The sequence below is a fragment of the Haliaeetus albicilla genome, chromosome 3, assembly GCF_947461875.1.
Source record: "Haliaeetus albicilla chromosome 3, bHalAlb1.1, whole genome shotgun sequence".
Lineage (NCBI taxonomy): Eukaryota > Metazoa > Chordata > Aves > Accipitriformes > Accipitridae > Haliaeetus > Haliaeetus albicilla.
Window position 1 is genome coordinate 54,052,860 of NC_091485.1, and position 19,499 is coordinate 54,072,358.

The following is a 19,499-nucleotide window of genomic DNA, read 5'->3' on the forward strand; positions in this document are numbered from 1 at the left end:
TTGCACAATTGTTGATACTAAACATAAATGCTTAGCTTGAAAAGTGCTTTCTGTTATACTGGTTGTACTCCAGGGTTTTTCTGTTACTAAAGAATACAACCTGTTGGATTTTTTATTGCAATGTATAACCAACGTATTTAAACCTTTTAAGTAGCAAATTTGGATCTATATAACCTTGTGTAACTTTGTTAAGAGAGAGAATTTGAAGATCATCATAGTGAAAAGTACACAGATAAGCAGCTTCTGAGAACACTAGTGATCATGTTTAGCCTGTTATGCAAGTTAACGAAACTGGCCATCACTGTCTTCATGAAGTGCGTTCTGCGGCATTTTGATGAAAAACACATCTCAATCCATTTCAGATAGGGTGGGCTTTGGTTAGGCTTTGTTTTTAGAAATACTAAATGAGGACTGTGTAACCGTTTTCTTCACTGAAGGCTGACTCTAAGGTTGTGATTGCCTCTTCGGTCGGGCCTGTACCAAATCAGTGGGACCCGACAGTCATAGCTGGTGCCAGAGGTGTGCCAGCAATGATGTTCAGTCAGTAGTTAAACCTTACTGTTGGCTGATGCTTTTCTGCAACAATTGTCTCTTGGTTTTTGTGTCTTGCAACTTGAGTTATGATTTAGTTGTGTTTCTTGCATAAGGCTGTTCTGGTTTCACATTGTTACTTAATTTTTTCCCCAAGTCCGCATGTAGTTTTCTGGCAGAGAAGACTGCCATGTGTTTATAAAAGAACTCACTGAGTTTAATTACTGGTTAAAATTATCTGGTTATGTACAGTGTTTAAAACCTGAATCTTGGCAAGGGGCTCATATTCTTTAGCAAGGTAAAATAAGTAGATTTTTCCATTATGATTTACTTAGAGCTACGTTACTAATTATTGTTTGCTCACAACAGAGACATGAAACTGCAGTCAGGATTGGTTTTCCACTGCAAACATAGCTAAAAATTGTAGTCTAACCCAGAAGCGTGTGCAACAAATGTGGAGTTCAGAAGGAAAGACAATTATGGAAGAACACAATATTGATAAAAAAGTATAGTTAGGTGTTTTCAGGTTCCTCAAAGCATCTTTTATAAATAGCTATTAACAGAATATTACTGATGTATCACTAGCCCCTACTGATGTGACGATTTGTTTGTCATTGTCAGTTTAGCATAGTAATTGTGATAGATAGTTGCTTGCAGAAAGAATATTAGATCAAATTACAGCTGCCTTGGCGTGATGGTGGAGATCTAGAAGGCCTTTAATCCTGCTGATTAAATCTCCACCAGTGTAAATGCAACTGGTATCTCAGTGGTGATACATAGTCCCTTTCTACCACACAGAAGGGGTAGACAGGAGGTGAAAGCGTAGAGCTCTCTGTTGCATGCCATTATTTTCAGCAAAATAGTTACCCTGGTGCATGGGGAAGTATGTGTTGTCCCAAATGTAGATACGGTAGTTTATGCCTTTCTTAGAGCAGCAGGGAGATCTGAGACAGAAATGGCAATGTGTAGACCAATAAAGATACTCCCGTTGCCAGGCTTTTATTCTTAGTCTGGGTAGATTATTCAGCTACCCTCAATGAACTGACCTTCTTATGTAACACTGTGATCCTTTTGTAATGTAGGTGAGAAAGCTGAGGAGATGTTCAAGACATTAAAAAATGAAGGGAATGATTTTGTAAAAAAGGGTAAATATGAAGAAGCTGTAAATAAATACAGTGAATGCATGAAGTTAAATAACGAGGAATGTACGATCTACACTAACAGGTAAAAGATCCAAAATCTAACCCTGCCTTGTGGGATAACAGTAGTTATACTTTCTCACTGCAAATAGAGATTTTGCATCCCTTCAGTCACTGTTGTAAAAAAAGGACTTTTTTTGCCCACTTGATGAGTGTTTCTAATAACAAAATTGATTTTTTGTTAAACTGTGTTATTTTCCAAGGGGAGCAAGTATTGATGTCACTGATATATATCTTAAAATCTTTATATAAATAGAGTAAGCCATAATAAAAGTTATAATTAGCATAGCATTTTGCAGCATTTTTTGAGAATGCTGGTATGATTTTAATTAAAAACTAACATGTAGTAGCAGTATCTCAGATATGAAGAGTAATAATTCAGAGAAAATGTACATTTTGAGAAAATGAAAGTAGGAACATGGTCATACAACAGCATTATTTTAAAGGTTGACCTAATTCTGCAGCATAATTCTTTATGATGTAATCTTATCAGCTTTCACAAACTAAGAAGGATTTGATTAGGCCAGTACTTGAATAGGAGACTTCCAAGTAATAATTAGGTGCAGAAAGCAGTATTGCTTATTTAATCTAGAGCACTTCTTTACCTAGAATGGCTGTATAAAATCCATACTATATCAACCACTATACTATCATATTATACTAATGTAGGCTCTGCTTTTAAAATACTTACATATCTGCCTAACTTCAAGCATTAGTCGTACTTGAATTTTGACTTTTATTGCAGGAATTGGCCCTCTCTAAATCCATCCAGTGATGTTATTAATACTTACTGGTTTTTATGTACTTTAAAAAATACCACATTGAGACTGAATTGTGTGAAGTATTGTAATTAACATTTATGAGTCAGATACTGTTGGCACTACAGCACTGTAGAATTTACTTATATTGCAGTGTATTCTGTTTTTCTGTGTTAGAGCTCTCTGTTACTTGAAACTGTATAAATATGAAGAGGCTAAGCAGGATTGTGATCATGTTCTTCAGATAGAAGATTCTAATATTAAAGCTTTTTATAGAAGAGCACTAGCGTACAAAGGATTACAGGTGAGGAAAAAGAACATGGCAGGTATTCTTAAGCACTTCTAAACTTGCTTATCCTCTTCAAAGGCAATCAGGTAGTTGCAGTCGATGGGAGAATACAAAGTATGCAGTGCTGATGATTTACTACTTTGTAGAGCATTAGGCATACATAAGATACTACATAAATATTTTTGCAACATAAAAACCTGCATGTTGACTTGTAATAATTTGAGAAAATACAAGAGTATTAGAATAAATGAGGTTTGACTGGAGATTGGTTAAGCAAGTTTCAACTCTGTTCTAATGTTCTAATATTCTTCTGGGTATCCCAGTCTGTTTTTTCTGTGAAGGTGTTTACTGTATCTTTGCTGATCACAAATGGATTCTCTCCAACTCCGTCTTCATCTGTCCAAACTAAAATCTCAGGTTGTCTTTTGGCATCTGCTCATATTTGAGTGCTTGTCATATTAAACCAGGGTTTTAATTATCTTCGTTTTCTCGCTCTTCCTTCCCCAAACACATTACGAACCTTTGTCAGTATTCTCCTTACTCTGTGGACAGTGTCGGTGCTCAGACTTTTCCTTTCTATCTACACAGTGGTGGTGTTGTCTGTACTGTGCTCATGTTACACAGTTTTTTGAGTATCCTTGTACCTGATCGTCATAAATGCAGACTTACATTGCTCATATCTATCCTGAATGTGACTGCAAATCTCATGTTCCATCACTTGAACCATGTTGTTCCTTTTGTCCATCCTCTCTGTTGGTTCCCCTTCTTCAATGATGTTAATTAGCCTCTATACTTCATAATTCTTTCATAGCAATCCTTATCCTACCTGTCAGCTCTTACCTGGTATTAAATTATCAGCTTCTCACTTCTGTTGCCTCATGATGGCAGCTATCATCATCTACTTCATATTAAATTTTACAAGTGTCTTTAAACAAGAATCTTAAGTGCTTTCTCCCATGTTGCTCTTTATAACTGGAGGTGATGACTCAAGCATCCACCAAGTTTCAGCAGTGTCCATCAAATGAATACTTATCGCAGACCTCCAGTATGTCTGATGCCTTAACAAAAAATTACCTGATTGTCTCAGCTTACAAATCAACAGAGGGCAACCTCTTTGTGTTTAGCAATATACTAGCCTATTCTCATCCCATGTTACAATCCAAATGGAAGTCATAGGAACCATGGGATCTTTTGTTTGTGATAAATTTGTTCCTCTGTTACAGTAGTTATGAAATTTTGAAAGTTGGCTTTGATTAATTTTCAGAGAAGGTGAAAAGTCTTTTATTTTGTGTAAAATCTTTTCTGTAACTGCAGCAAGCTATCTGGTATTAATCATCTGAAACCTTATGTTGTTGAAGTTGATAAAAAATTAGTATAAATATAAGCAAAGGTATATAGTGATTCTACCAGTCAAAAAAAGGGAATTACACACTAGTGAAGAATGTCAAGAATTGGAGAAATAACTTCTGCTTTTTTGAATATCTTAGAAAAAATGCTATTTTTCAATTACTGAAGACACAACCTGAAACACACTTTTCACAGATTCCTTCAGAACAGTCTGAGCTGGGGACTCCCAAAATGTTTTGTTGTGGTTGGATTTAATGCCTTCGTTATTGCTAATTCCAGGGATATGAGCAATTTGTAAAACCAGAGAAAGCAACAGAAGTGATTGGAGGTTGACATATGACTCTGTAATGAAAAATTTTAAGAGCTAGAGGCATGTAGTTTGGCAAAGACCTAACTAAGCTGGGAAATGTTATTTGTATATAAATATCCTGATACTTAACCACAAAAGCTGCAGTGGAATTTAATGTGGTAAATGACATTTATTTATAGAGGTACTGAGATGTAGTTAAGGGAAGATCAGGAAAAAATCATGCTTCTGTGATGTATTAGGCCTGTAACATAGGACACAGGACCCTGGACCACACCTCTTACAGCCTCTTGCTTTGGGTACAAACAACTTGTATGATTTTTGTTGGCCTGGCAGGCTGCACTTTTAAATCCAGGAACGTTGGTTGGTTGCTGACCCTTGTGATCGTTTTCAGAAGTCTGTTCCAGAATCTCATTTCTCTGTAGTTGTGAATCTTCACATCTGTAATTCAAATGATTTAGCTTAATTAGTAGCTGTTCCCTGATGAAAGCAATCTGCCCCCTTTCTGCATACATTTGCTGAGGCTAAATAATTCTAGTTCTCTTACTCTTCTTTCATGATGTAGCAGACTTCAGTTCATTTACAGACTCACTGCAGTGTCTCTGTACCTTGAATACTGGTCACCAGTATTGAACAAAATATTCCGTGTGGGAAAGAGAATATGAGTGACTTGTACACTGGTGCTTTTATTACAGTTGGGATGCTGAGGAAGTACCTCAGCAGGTACCTGAGGATTTTTTTCATGATAATATGAATGACTTGCAGTAACCTTATGATACTGCTTGGGAACAGAAGAAATATTAGGTTCCTCACAGAAAGAAATTATGTTGATCTTTTACTGTTAACTGCTACATTTCATACTTATTTTTGATTATCCAGCCCTCAGAGTGTCTTGATTTTCCTGTGCGATGTTCCAGTCTTCCTCAGAATTAATGCTATTAACTTCATCAAATTTGAAATAGAAACATTTAAAAAAAACATTTAAAAAACATTTTAAAACATTTTAATAAAAACAAATGACAAGACTGATTACTGAGAAACTGTGTCCTAGTGCCACTCTGTGGATGTGTTTGTCCTTCTAATGCTGTTTATCCCAGAGTTCATAACATAATTCAAATCTTCTCAGGTATTACCAAAAATTTCCTTTCTCAAACTGCAAGAGATGGTCTGTTGGATTGAAGCCCAGGAAGATTAGATATATTTTTAATCTAAGCTTACTTTAACTCTCTTTTATGGGCAAAGCAAGTACACAGACTGTTGATGGACTCACATTATATTAATCTTGAAGAAGTGTTACACTGCAAGCAATTATACCTAAAAGCAGCAGTCTTCAATAATCTATTCTCTGATACAGGGAATATGTTTCTCAGAATAAATTATTTCATATTACATATTTAATACAGAAGTACTTAGTCGCAGAAGACTAACTCAGACTCATCCTCGGCTTTCTTTTTTCCCTCTAATGAAATTACACTGTCTGTATTTAGATTATTTTTGTCTACTTAATGTCAAGATCCTAGCATTTTCATTTTTCTTAATTGTAAAGGACAGTATGGTAGTTCAAATTTATTTTTCTAGTGGTGTGCTTATGAAAAAATTATTTTCCCTTCTAATTACAGAATTATCAAGCCAGTGTTGATGATTTCAACAGAGTACTTCTAATAGATCCAAATGTTCTTGAAGCAAAAAAGGAACTAGAGGAGGTAACCCAACTGCTTAACCTTGACAGCAGTGCTGTAGCTGGCAGTCAACAAAAGCAAAGGAAGAAAATAACCATACAAGAGGTATACCTGTTCATTTTTAAAAGCAGACAGTACAGAAGCCACAAATTTGAGGAGATAATATTAAAGCTTTTGTTTTGCACTTCTTAGCTCTACAGTTTTTTGGGGTGGGGTTGTATTTTACATATTTTGAGGGCAATGGGAAGGTTCTTGCATATGATATGTTCAGTGTCCATTACATTCTATAGTAAAGCTTGGACTGCTTTGAAGTGTATTCCGAACCACAGCAGAAATGGAAAAAGTACATTTAGATAGCACTAAACTTGAGGATATGCTCCTTGTAAACAAAAACTGCTGAGACTTTGAAATACCTTGAAATACAGAATGCAGCTGTCAAATAGCAGTTTTGTTTTTAAAGCCTGTGCTACTCGGGAAGCCTGTGGGGCTGTGCTGGCAAAGGTTCATTGTCAGCAGGCGTGCTGGCTGTTCTTGTGCTAGTAGTAAAGTTACTGGTCTGAGGAATGAAATCCTACCTTAAAGGGCAGGAGTATGGATAAAACATCTGCAGGATCTTATAAAGAAATATGTGATGTAATGTTATGTACTGGATCAAAATGTGAGCCTTGCAGAGTGCTGGGTAGAATTAGGCGATGAAAGGATTTTCTCAGTCATCTGATATTTTTGGATTGTAGCTTTGCTAGTCCTTTAAGAATGTTGGGGGTTTTTTCCCTTTTCATTTTACAATATATAGTTAAAACACATAGTTACCAGTCTGTACAGTGATACTGTAATTTGATAATGTAATTTCAAAATGGTGGTATAATGGAAACTGCAGTTATTAATACAGAAGCATTTTGTTTTATTGAAACACTTCACATTGTCACGAGTTCATGGGATTTTATGTAACTGGTGTAAGCCGGGTATACTGTTAGTTAAGCTCTGAGCTGTGACAAAGGCACCTGGAGAGTGTTTAGAGGAGGTTTGGGAAGTCACTGCATTGTTCAGAGACCAGCCAACTACATTACTGGCAGTGGTAATTTTTCCAGGGGTGGGGCAGGAAGCATTAATGTTTGCTATCATAATTACAGCTGCCCCCTTAGAGAGCCTTTCCTGTCTTATCTGCTATAGTACAAGGTAGTTCTATGAAAACAGACGGCAAAGAAAAGTAAGGAAACTTAGAAACTGGGATTTATCATTATTATTCCATTTTAATCAAGCTATAATTATATAAAAGGCAGTCAAGATTTCTCTCTTGATACTAAGGATTGTTGAAAAATAGAACAAAATGTCTATAAGCCCAATGCAGTCTTTTCCAAAAATGGCTAATCTAGCTAGCCTTTACTATGCAATACTGTGTCTTCAGACTTCCTGAAAAACTTGGCATCCTTTGAGGAGACCCCATTCAATGAGTTTTAGTCAGTTTATACTAATTCCACAACTCTTGGTAGCTTGAAATAGATTTTAGCAAATGTAGTTGAACCCATGGTTAATTTTCTAGCGACTGATTCATGAAACTTGATGCAGGCTGCAAACCGGAAGAAGTTAAGTGGGTGTGCAGGTAGTTAGACCATGCTGAGCTGCTCCTTTCACAGCAAGACTCCAAATGGCAACCTGATACAGCTACTGTATACCTGTACTATTCTGAAGGCCCAGCAGTGAAATGAAACATGGGTATCTATCTGGTGACTTGACTTCAGTTCTGCTTGTCTTCTGCAACTTCACATTTAATATATGTATACAGTCTTCCTTAGCTTTCTCCCAGTGGTCTTCAGTTGTCTTTCTACACTGGAGTGCCAAGCAGTGAAAGGAAATGTAAAATATGCACTTTTGACTACAAACCTTTAAAGATGAATTAGAGGTACTATTCTGGGGGGAAGCAGGACATAAAAGAACATAGGTGCCTTTCTTTTATGAAGAGTAAAATGCTAACTTTAATTTAGTGACGTTGTTGATGGATATATGCATGCAATTTGTGAAGCTTCAGGTTATCTCTGTGTCCACATTAAAATGATTTGTTGCCATTTTCTTTGTGAAGGTGGCTGAATGTGATGAACAGGAAGAGAGACAGTTTGCTACATCAGAAGATGTTGTGACTGATCATGTTACTTCTGAGGAAGCAGTTCAAAAGAGTGTGCGACTGAAGACCTCTAAGAAACTGCATATTTCTGAACCATCTAATGCTTACGACTTTGGTCAGATTATAAACGCAGTGAATAGCAATAAGGATAAAGCTGCTTGTGCAGATCTTTTAACAATTACTGATCCAAAAAAATTGCCAGTGCTGCTGAGTAACAAACTTGAAGGAGAAATGTTTTTGATTTTTATCCAGTCGTTGGAGTGTTATATAGTTGGAAAAGATCCTGGCCTTGTATATCAGCACCTTTTCTACTTGAGCAAAGTAGAAAGATTTAAGGTAAGAACCTAGATTGAATGTGTACTTAAGTTGCACAGAAACCTAAAGGAAATTTTCCTATCTTAAAAGGAAATGATACACTGATTTTCTATCTCTGTCAAATGCTATGATTTTTGATCAACCTGTGCTAATTATAAAATAATCTGTTTTTCAGGTGGTGCTGGCCCTTCTTAGCAAAAATGAAAAAAACCAGGTTCAGCAACTATTTGACTTGCTTTCAGAAAACCAGAATAATCAGTACTCTTTGGAAGACCTTGAGAGCCTTAAAAAGGTTTATGAACTTTAAGAAGTTAAAATTTATTGGTTGCATGCATGTAGTTCGTGTTTATAAGATGGATGTGTGAACTCTGTAGACTTGCATGGGTTGAAGTGGGTCTTCACCCAGACTGTTTGAGTTCTATTTTGTTTTGACAGCATATGCACATTTAAAACTTGCTGCTCTTTTTTTTCTTATAGTTGTATACATGTTTAATCTCTAGAATTTAATGCATGTCTTTGTGTTCAGTAACAAAGTTCATGTTACTTGGCAATACTGATTTTATTTAGGCTGTGTTAATTATATAAAAATATATTTTACGCTATATATATAATGTAAAATATCTTTATGGTACAATAGATAATACACTTTTACTCATCACTTGTTATATCATTTTGTGAGTTGTATCTTCTTGTGATAAAGAAGTGTAAGTGTCTTCAAGATAAACGGGTCAGCAATAGCTTTGCTAAAATGAGTTTACAAAAAGTGTTAAATTTTTTAGGTAAACTACTACAGGCCATCTGTTTCTTCACTATCCCTGGTCTATACAAAACAGATTTAAGTATTTTTGGTGCAATACAGCTTAGCAGCAAAGGTGAATGACTAATATATTAGCTTGCCATGAAACACTTTGAATCAAAATAATTAATTATTAAATAAATGGGTATGTTTTTAAAATGATTAAGAAGGGAGTAATTTTTAGTGCACAGAGAATTAGTTTTTTTCTGTGTGCGTGGAAGGACTGCTGGTTTGTGTGGCTTTTGAAGTGACTGTGGTAAACAGGAGAACAAGTGGCTGTACTTAGCAATAAAAATATTTAAGTCTTGAGTTTTGTAATCAGATTATTTAAAACACCAGCTATTTCTGTTTACAGACATATATATAAAGCTAAAAGTAAACCCATTTTGTGGACGAGGGTGACTTATTTTTTTCTTATTTCAGGCAGTACTTATGTTTTATATTTGATTCTGACAAAGCTCCTTTTTTCAAGATGAAGCTTTTAAATTTTTCAAATACCCCAATGCCTTCTTTGCACACACGATATAAATTTATATCTAACTCACTAGCACTGCAGAAATATCATTAAGAATGTTGTTCTAATGAAGATTTTTCTCAGGTGTATATTAATTAAAAAAATAAAGTTTTTTTCTTGAAAAGTACAATTACGGATTCTTTTTTCTGCTTCTACACACTTTAGGCTTGTAATTCTGACATGTGGATTATGAGTTTTGTCTTGAAGTAGAGTGCCAAGAATGAGGCTTTTAATTCTGAAAGCACTGTCAGTACAAGTTATGTTTTTTGTTTTTAAATGTCCTCTTTTTATGAGATTGTCATGTGTTCAGGAGAGATCTATTGCTCATCTCATCTATGCCTAACCAATTGTACTTAGCCAACAAAATGCCAATGTCATTCTTCAATCATGGTGGCAAAGTATTCACATTCACTAATTTCTGTGTTAGCGATTTCAATGTTTTTATTTTTTTCCACTGCAATTTAGCATGTTCAGAGAGGATTCATTGTATGTGTGCAACTTACTGACACAGTTTAGAAAACTTAATTGATTTTCATGTATTAGAGTTCAGAGTGTTTTTAATAACAATAAGTTACAAGCTGGAGAATGTTATTAATAATACATGGATTAGGAAAAAGTTATTTTGCTAAAAGAAAGCATAAAAACCAGCTATGTAATTTTAAAATAGTCTTAGTTGCCTGAAAACTGCAGTTGAGTAAGAGCCAATGTCAAAAGCCACCACATCACAAAAGCTCTTGATGAAGTTAAATCAAGAACCAAAACAAAAACCCCAAAAAACCCCAAACCCCAAGCATTAAAAGCTGTTTAGGTATCTTCTAATCAGCAGTCTTGACTGCTAAACTTTGTATCTATCTCATTTGTACAGTTCGTTTTGACACTGAAGACAAAAATCAGAATCTGCAGCAGTAAATCATAATTAAAATATAATTTAGTAAATTTAGGAGACAATCAGACATTATAAAACAAAAAGGCTTTAAAAGACATGAGATTTTTAAATGGAGTTTTCTTAACTCATTTTTTAACTCATTTTAAACTCATTTTAACTCATTTTTAAACTCATGATTTTCTTAAATAATTTTTTCCGAAGGAGATAGACAAATGGGTTTTCATGGCTGGGTATACAGTATGACAGTTAATTTTAGGGCAGTTTTAATCAAGCCCTAGTGATTAAACTAGAAACCTAAAAGTAGTCCTGTAGTCCAGGAAGATACCTTTTCTTGTTAATACCTTCCAGACTGAATGTCTGCTGAAACAGAGGTTAACTCAGTTGGAGGTAAAAATGACAGAGTTCAGCAGATCAGGGATCATCAAGCTCCAATTACCCCTTGTTAAGAAGTTCTGAATGGAGAACTGCAGCAATGTTTGCAAGCAGTTACCCAGCTGGTGGGAGGGAGTGACATGCCACCAGCTGCAAGCAGAGTTTTGTACCCACCTGTGTCTGACACCCCGGACTTGAAAAATCAGCACTTACCTGTGAAGTCCCTCATATTCCAAAGCACAGAGCTGATCATGAGTATGTCTCTCTTAAATAGACAGTAACAAGAGGGCGGGTTTTGCTAGAAAGTTTAAATTCTGCCCTAATGAAATACTCAGCAACGAGTGGGTTTTCACTTGCTGTGGTGTGTGATCTCTTCAGTTTAAGGCAGACCATAAGCTTTGGCTGGTTGAGTATTTAGACAACCCCCCAGCCTACCCCAAACACTCTTTGGCAGACAGATAGATAGCCGCCCTACTATAGCTTGACACTGATCTTGAACAATATTCCAGTATATTCCCAACCCTTGTCGCATACCAGGAGCTGCTTTTAAAAAAACTTTTAAGCTCATTCCAGTCCATGATCCCAAAGGGAGAAGATGCTTTCTTGAAGTCCTGCATTCCTGAAACTGCCGCCAGGCTGGGCATATGCTCTCGGCAGATCCTGGGCACCAGCCCCACTCTGGGAGATGTCGCGAATTTCCTCCAGTGCTGCCTTACGCGCCTCACTCCCAAGTGAACCTCTGAAGCAGAAGCCATTGAACAGTAATTGATGCAGTAATTGTGAATGCCCCGCTCCATGGGTAGCAGACCCCTAAAACTGTAGGTGCTAAACCTTTACTACATCTATTCTTTAAATATCAGGCCAGCTGTATTACCTGCAAATCTTTTCTATATCTGATGTTCCGCATGCCTGTGCCTCAACTAGGAAGTTCGGGCCTCACCTTTCAAAGTTAAAGAAATGTATTTTCAAAAAGTACAAGGGAATAATGAAGAAAGTGAAACATTTATTGTTTTAATAGCTGAAAGATGGAATCAAATAGTCAAATATATATTTCTTTAAAAAAAGAAAAAAGTTAGCAACTCTCAAATGTAAAAAAAAATGGTCCATGAAGCTGAGCAAAAAAATGAAAAAGTTTGACACGAGCTGTTCATCTGTAATGCCACCAGCACGCTAGCAGTACTTGCAGTCATTTTGGTGACGTTCCTGCCTCATTCAGATTTCACTGAGTTTGGCTACTTAGTTCAGACAGTATTTGGGAGGGCCTGACTGACAGGCAGAACATAGAGCTTACTTACAAAAAAATCAAATAACTTGTTAGGGACTGTACTGCTGATTTGGCCTGAACAGCTCAAGCCAAGACCACCAGGCTGCAAAACCTGCCCCTTTTGTGGGGCAGCTTTAGACCACTGAAAGTCATTCTTGGGGCATGGGGTGTCGGAGGGAATACTTTCAGGTGCTGAGTTCCTAAAACCACTTGTTCAGCAGGTAAGGGCTGCCTAAACGTCTCCCTCTTGGCTTAATCTGGGGAACCTCCTCAGAGCCAGAGGGAGAAATCCATGCAGCCCTGAATAGTTGCAGTGTAGCAGCAAATGCAGGATGAGCTGTCACAGATGACGTCCCCGGCCAGGCAACGCGGGCTGGCCTGTGCACAGAGGAGGCCGCAGCAGCATCCCGCTGCCTTTCGCGTGCGGCACTCGCGATGACCAGCCAAAGCGGCTCCTCACTCACCATGGGACCGACTGCGAAATCGGTTCTGCTTCCCCTGACCCTGTTGTGCTTACACCTCGCATCGTCAGCAGGAGAAGCCACAGAGCAGCTGAATTGCTGCTTTCCCCATGGCTGCGTCAGGAGCTCAGCTTTCCCAGGGCAGTCCCTGGCCCTGCCACTCCTGGTCTCTTTTTCCCCTCCCTGTTTTGAAACGCTTCTGTCTTTGATTGTCTCTGCTCTGCCCTCAGCATTTATTTATCATACTCTTTCATCTCTCTCTGCCCACCGTAAGCATCAGCTTTTCTGCTCGGTTGCCAGGTTGAGCTGCTCTGCCAGTCAAAAGTAAGAATATGGCTGTCCACTTCAATGCTGCAGCGGGTGGCTTTCTGCTTGGCGTCAGCGTAAATGCAGGGGCCCAGAAACAATAGAGTGCACAAAAGGGGGGCAAATCTGTTTTATTGGTACTGGGTTTTACATCCTTTGAAGAATAAAGCATTTCCTCTTTAGAAGAGGGCAAGAGAATCTCAAACGGCATACCTGACTTCGTGGCGGGGAGACCCAAATTGCAGCACGGTGTTACTGTCTCGGGTTTGTCACTCACCCCCTCAGCATTAATGTCCACCTTTTTAAAAACAAACAAAAGCCAAAAAAACCCAAACCAAACCCAACAACACTACAAAAACCTGCTTCAGGAGGAGAACATTGTTTTTGCAGGTGATGGGAACAGGCAAGTGAAGTGTCATCCCAAAGTGGCACTAAGCTGGCCAGCCCGAACACAGCAAATGGCAGAGTGAAATACCCTGTATAGACAAGCTAACCAGGCTCGCAGTGACCGATTTGCTCCTGGGTACAACTCCCTGTTTTTAACACGAGAGAGAGGGAGTTTCCTTCTGTAGGCACTGAAAAGAAGGCTAGTGGCTAGGGAACAGAGCATGCCAGGGAACAGGGAACGTGCACTGTTGTTATTTGCTCCCTTCAAAATATTTTTGAGATTTTTAGAGAAGATAGCTCCAGGTTGAACAGGTGCTGTCACCCAAAGGGCAACAGTAAGAGGTGCTAGGAGGGGTGAGTGTCATTACGGTACGACTGCTTCTCTGGCCAAAAAGCTGATTTACTGCAGAGCCCTCGCCGCCACTCTTCTTCTTACCTTCCTGCGTAGTGGTGCAGGCAGCAGAACCTGGTGGGAGCCGTGTTACTGGCAAACCACACTCTTGGCTCTTACGTGGGAAGTTCCCCTCATCAGAACCTGCTGTGCTTTATGTAATCCAGTTGCGCAAACAAAGGGCTACTCTTTGTGGCTGCCAGGCCTTTCAGAAGCATGCGAACTGAAGTATTTAGACTTGTTCATTACAATAAACAAAATATACATTTTTGAACAGCAGGGAACACGACTCCTTCCCCACTTGTAAATCAAGATTTATGACCTGAGTCAGTGTAACTGCTCACTGCCCGCGAGCTGCAGCTACCCAAGGGACAAAGGGCAGGCAGCTGGGAGCAGGGTGTCGACCCCTGATGGCTGGCTTAAGGAGTCTTAAATGTCACTTAGCCATAAGTACTCCCTCATTTACCGGGTCTCTGCCTGTGCAGCACTGTTTACCTACCCATCGGGATGTAACACTTCTCGGTGCCAGACGCAGCCTGCGGTGCAGGGTGCTGGTGTCATTTCCTTGTAGCCCTGTGCTATTTCTCAGTTCCTGCTTGTTAAATGCCACCCTTGTAAATAAACCCAGCAACATGAGAGTGGTTTTGCTAGTAAGCAAGAGGGATTCCTGGCCTGGCACGTGAGCAAAGTGTGTCAGCAGGTTCACGTTTGTGGCTGAACATCCAGGTACTGCGAGGAGGCTGGATTTTGTGCCAGGCTGACACCTGTTTCCTCTGTTGCCTGATCCAAACCCTAAACATTTCAAGGGCAGCCCAGTGCAGCCATTTGGTCATGTTTTAGGTATCAGCCCGGAGGCTGGCAAGGGGATGCTCTTATCCTGCTGTGCTCCCGGGCACTTTACCTCCTTCTCCTGCCCCACGGTTGCCAGGGAGCACACAGTCAAACGAAACAGCTAGGAGCTGGCAATGGGGCCAGAAGTGTTACGCAGGAGCTTCACGCACAGATCTGTCTGTCTGCGTAACTTAGCACACTCGCTCTCTGACACGCTGCCATACAGGCTGAGGAGCAGCAGGACAGGTTTGCTCAGCTGTGTGGTCCCACTCCCTTTGGGCTTCCCACATACCACTGAAGTGCCAGCTCTCCATTTGTCCTGACACCAAGGCAGTGCTCAGCCCTGCCCGACACTGGGATCCACCAGCAGCTCCGTGCTGGACAACCACGCTACGCTTGCAGCTTTCCGTGCTCCATGAGAGTCGGGAGGCAAACCTCGGGTTTTCCATGCAGAAGTGAAGCTGCACAAGGTCACAGGGCAACCCCACCGCAGAGCCAGGAACAGACTTTGCCTACCTCGAACACTGTGTTTCCCTGCTCTAGGTGGGGGCTGCCATGATGGGGACGGTGCAGAGCTGAGATCGTGCAGGAACTGCAGCTCTCAGCTTGGCCTTCCCACAGCACATCTCTGTCGCCAGCTGGCCTCCAGCAGCAGCAGCAGGACCTTCATCACCATCACCCAGAAGGACCAGAAACAAACTTATAGGATTAAGAAGTAACAAAGGGAAAACAAGTCAGATTTTGCATGGGAAGAGGAGCCTACAGCAGGCAAGGCCAGCAGCTCTGGAAGCAGAGGGTAGGGAGCAGGAAGGCCACGGCCGGACACACTCATCGATGAACATCTGTCCCTGTGCTTGCAGCTGCAGTGACTGCAGTGCATCCCTCACGCGTGAGGGTTGCTGCACCCCAGGGTGCCCAGGCAACAGCCCTTCACCGAGGCCAGAGAAGCTACTGTAAAAATCACAAGCTCCTTCTGAAAAGCTGTTGCAATGTTTTCTATAAAGAAGCAAATCGTGAGAGAAACATAGAATTAAATCATTTCAAAAAATATATATATAATAGATAGATAAATTCTGTCTCCTCAGAAAAAAAAAAAGAGGACAGTTTGTTTTTTTTTTTACTTCCCTGTCAACTCAGCAGTCTGGGCCTTGACTCTATCAAGTTTTCAACAACCTCAAAAACAACTCTGCTACTGCCCCTAGCCCCCAAGGGTACTTTAAAATACCCATGTTTCAATCTAATTACATATATGAGATTGATTGCTATGTTATTCTATTTTAGCAATAATTTCATCTAATTCAAACAAAACTGAGAGAGACACAAGGAGGAGGTCTAGAGGCAGCTACTCCAACAGGCTCCTTCAGCACAGCCCAAGAGTTCCCTTCACAACAACAGGAGGGTCAGATGCACCACTGTCCTGGTATCGGCTGGGACAGAATGAATTGTCTTCCTGGTAGCTGGTACAGTGCTATGCTTTGGGTTCAGTATGAGAAGAATGTTGATAACACACTGATGTTTTCAGTTGTTGCTAAGTAGTGTTTACTCTAAAGTTAAGGATTTTTCAGCTTCTGATGCCCAGCCAGTGGGAAGCTGGAGGGGCACAAGAAGTTGGGAGAGGACACAGCCAGGGCAGCTGACCCAAACTGGCCAGAGGGGTATTCCATACCATGTAACATCACATCCAGTATAGAAACGGGGGGGAGTGGGGCTAGGAGGTATCGCTGCTCGGGAACTAACTTGGCATCGGTTGGCAAGTGGTGAGCAATTGCATTGTGCATCACTTGTATATTCCAATCCTTTTATTATTACTATTGTCACATTATTAGTGTTAGCATTATCATTATTAGTTTCTTCTTTTCTGTTCTGTTAAACTGTCTTTAACTCAACCCATGAGTTTTACTTTTTTTTTTTCCCAATTCTTTCCCCCATCCCACTGGGTGGGGAGAAGAGAGCGAGCAGCTGTGTGGTGCTTAGTTGCTGGCTGGGGTTCCTCTAGCAGAGGATCTTTTATACAAGTACAGCCCAAAGGGGGAATGCAGCTGTGCATTGAACTCCAGCTTGTGTGAAAAAGGGACCAGTGTGTCCTGGCCAGGACTCGTCTTGGCACCTTCTCCAGTTACATCTTCACAGGATGGTTTTATGCCCTCACAGAGGCTATTCCACCTTCTCGACAGTTTCTTCATGGCAGCATTCAAAACCTTATGTGAAAACTTTGCATTTACTTAGAAGTTGCAAAGCCTTATGCGTGATCTGGTAGATACTTAACCAAATTCTCCTCTTGGGAGTCCAAGAGACTGCCTGCAAGTTACACTATGTGGGGTCTATAACACTGGCAATAAACTAGAAGCAGGGCCTCTTTTCCTCCTTTCTAGGGAAAGTATTTTGCAGCCATTACTTTCTAGAACTAAAGAAGAAGGGAAGATGGCAACCCATCACGGAGTTGAAGCTGAACAAGTTATTTTGCAAGTTGAAGACAGGAGCATTTATAACAGCGCTGTTAGTCTCCGCACCCCTCTGCGTGACGACGAGACAGTGTTACAAGCAGCAGGGGAAGCCAGCAGTGCTGCAGGACGCACGGCCCTTCAACCTTCTTGCACGCGCAGGGCACAGCCTCACGCCTGGCGTGCAAGTGGCAGCCGTGCTCATCGCTGGGAGAGCTGGGGGCATCGCACTCTGCCTGCGCAGCTGACTGGCAGAGGTCCTCTCAGGGAAACCGGTAATAGGAACTTTTTGAGCAACGTTACAGCTAGTTAAACCCATAACGCTTAGCACGAGCAAACTCACAGTTGTGAAGATGAGATCCCTGATGCTTCCAGGGCACTTAGGAGTCTGCTTTGATGCAGCACCTCGTCCATGACACCAGCAGGGCTGAGCAGCACTACGTACTCTCCCAGGAGGCAGCATCTCTATATGGTGGTGACTGGAGACTGGCAGGTTTTGTCCTGGCTGCAGTCTCTGCTGAGGGTACTCTTTCATCTGCTTCCTTCACCCAGGGGGGTCATGACACTGTGCTGTCTGGGAGAGAGCTTCACTGTAGAGATCTGAGAGCTTGCGTCTGAGTTTCAACAGAGAGTCAAATCTGTTCATCAACCTGCACGCTCTCAGGGCAATGCTTAGTGCTCCCTCCTTTAGGGGAACAGCAGCTTTGGTAGCAAGGGCAGCATTCACACAGGCAAGCAGAGCAGTACAAGACCACATTCCTTCCTGGAGGAGACCTGGAAGCTCTTCATTTGACATCAAATTCACCTGTCCACAGTCTATACCCTCAGTTTACGTCTTATGTCCTTAATATGTGATCATATCAACGGCAACAAACCACAAATTGGGACTGAAGAATAACATCTTCAGAGCTATCTTCCGAGTCTTGGGGTTCTCATAGATTAACTTGTTAGGCATGAAAGTTAAGTGCTACTCTTGTGGTTTGTGCGTCTAACGTCCTTTGCCTCCCACACAAGCTTCTTGATTACAAAGTACCTCATGGCCACGTTTCTCTACTTCTCCTACCCTTTGAGACTGAAGGTAACGAAGACATTGCCACCAGTCTGGGATTGTGTTCCTCACCAAGATAGGACCTGGGGGTTCCTTGACCCTAATGGGGAGAACATTTTGCTCCCACAGCAACATCAGATTATTCCATCTGAGAAGAACAGGTGGCTGTCACCTCTGGGGCAGACAGGAGCAGTCAAGGTGGTAATGGTGCTCTTTAGGCCTTTATGTGATCCCAATCTCTCAGGATCATTCCAGAGTTTCTGCTCAAGGCTGCCTCAATTTCACCTGAGTTAGATGGAATATTAATGTATGTACCTTTTCCCTCCAAAACAACACTTGAAGGAGGAAGATCTCAAGCAGCTTTTGTTCTTTTACACTCAGAGACAAGACTTCTAGATTACATGAGCGCCAGAAAACAAGATGGCAGTACAGACACAAGCAAGCAGTATTATTCCCAAGGGAGAGCCACCTCTGGTTAGCAGGATCCACACCAGAGCCCAGGCTGCAGCAGTGGGTCCACCAAGAATTTCTGCCATTTTGAAAAACTTTTAAAGTGGTCACTTAAAGCCCTAGTTGCACCTTGATCAGCCCTACCTGAGGCAGAGGCATCCAAAACTAGATCTTTAAGGTACTAGCACTGGAACTAGATGATCTTTAAGGTCCCTTCCACCCCAAACCTTCTAGAAATGCTGCTGCCTTTTACAGCGATGTGCCATCACTGCTTGTCTGCAAGGGAACACAGGTGGTGAGCTGCTGAGCAGTTGGACTCCTTCACCTCCTGCCCGACTCCCAATCTTCGGCACCTTTTCATTTCTTGAAACCTCCAGCACAGTGGAGGCAAGGACCTCCAGCCCACCCTGCACACAGTGCCCAGCCACCCACGACAGCAGACACCGGGGCATGGTGCAGGTGGTGGCTCAGTCAAGTTTCCAAATGCCGCTGACATACCATCCAAGGACAGCTGTGCAAGGTGGACCAAAAATCCAAACTCTCCTTTCCAAACACCTACACAGGACAGGGTATTTTACCTTTCTTCTTTTCTGCTCAGCACCCTTTTTGCCCCCTTCCAGGTATGGTTTGGCTTAAATATAATTGAATAAAGTTTAACTAGACAATTTCATTACATACAACCTGGGTTTTGGGGGGGTGTGTGTTTGTTTTTGGTTTTTTTTTTTTTTTTTCCCCTTCAGTGAGGCAACTAAAATATATCTCCTAAATACCTACATCAAGAGAACTTCTATTAGGAAATTATTTTTAA

General features: G+C 40.8%; 1 protein-coding gene across 2 annotated transcripts in view; it reads left to right on the forward strand.

Moving 5' to 3' along the window:
• SPAG1 (sperm associated antigen 1) overlaps positions 1–9,647 on the forward strand; it is a 46,625-nt gene extending 36,978 nt beyond the window's left edge. For both annotated transcript variants that reach the window (XM_069779773.1, XM_069779774.1), the window contains 5 exons: positions 1,614–1,755; positions 2,666–2,792; positions 6,051–6,215; positions 8,188–8,565; positions 8,720–9,647. In XM_069779773.1, coding sequence (XP_069635874.1) covers positions 1,614–1,755; positions 2,666–2,792; positions 6,051–6,215; positions 8,188–8,565; positions 8,720–8,851 — 944 coding nt within the window. In that variant the 3' untranslated portion in view covers positions 8,852–9,647. The remainder of the gene's footprint in view (positions 1–1,613; positions 1,756–2,665; positions 2,793–6,050; positions 6,216–8,187; positions 8,566–8,719) is intronic.
• The last annotated feature ends 9,852 nt before the right edge of the window (positions 9,648–19,499 follow it).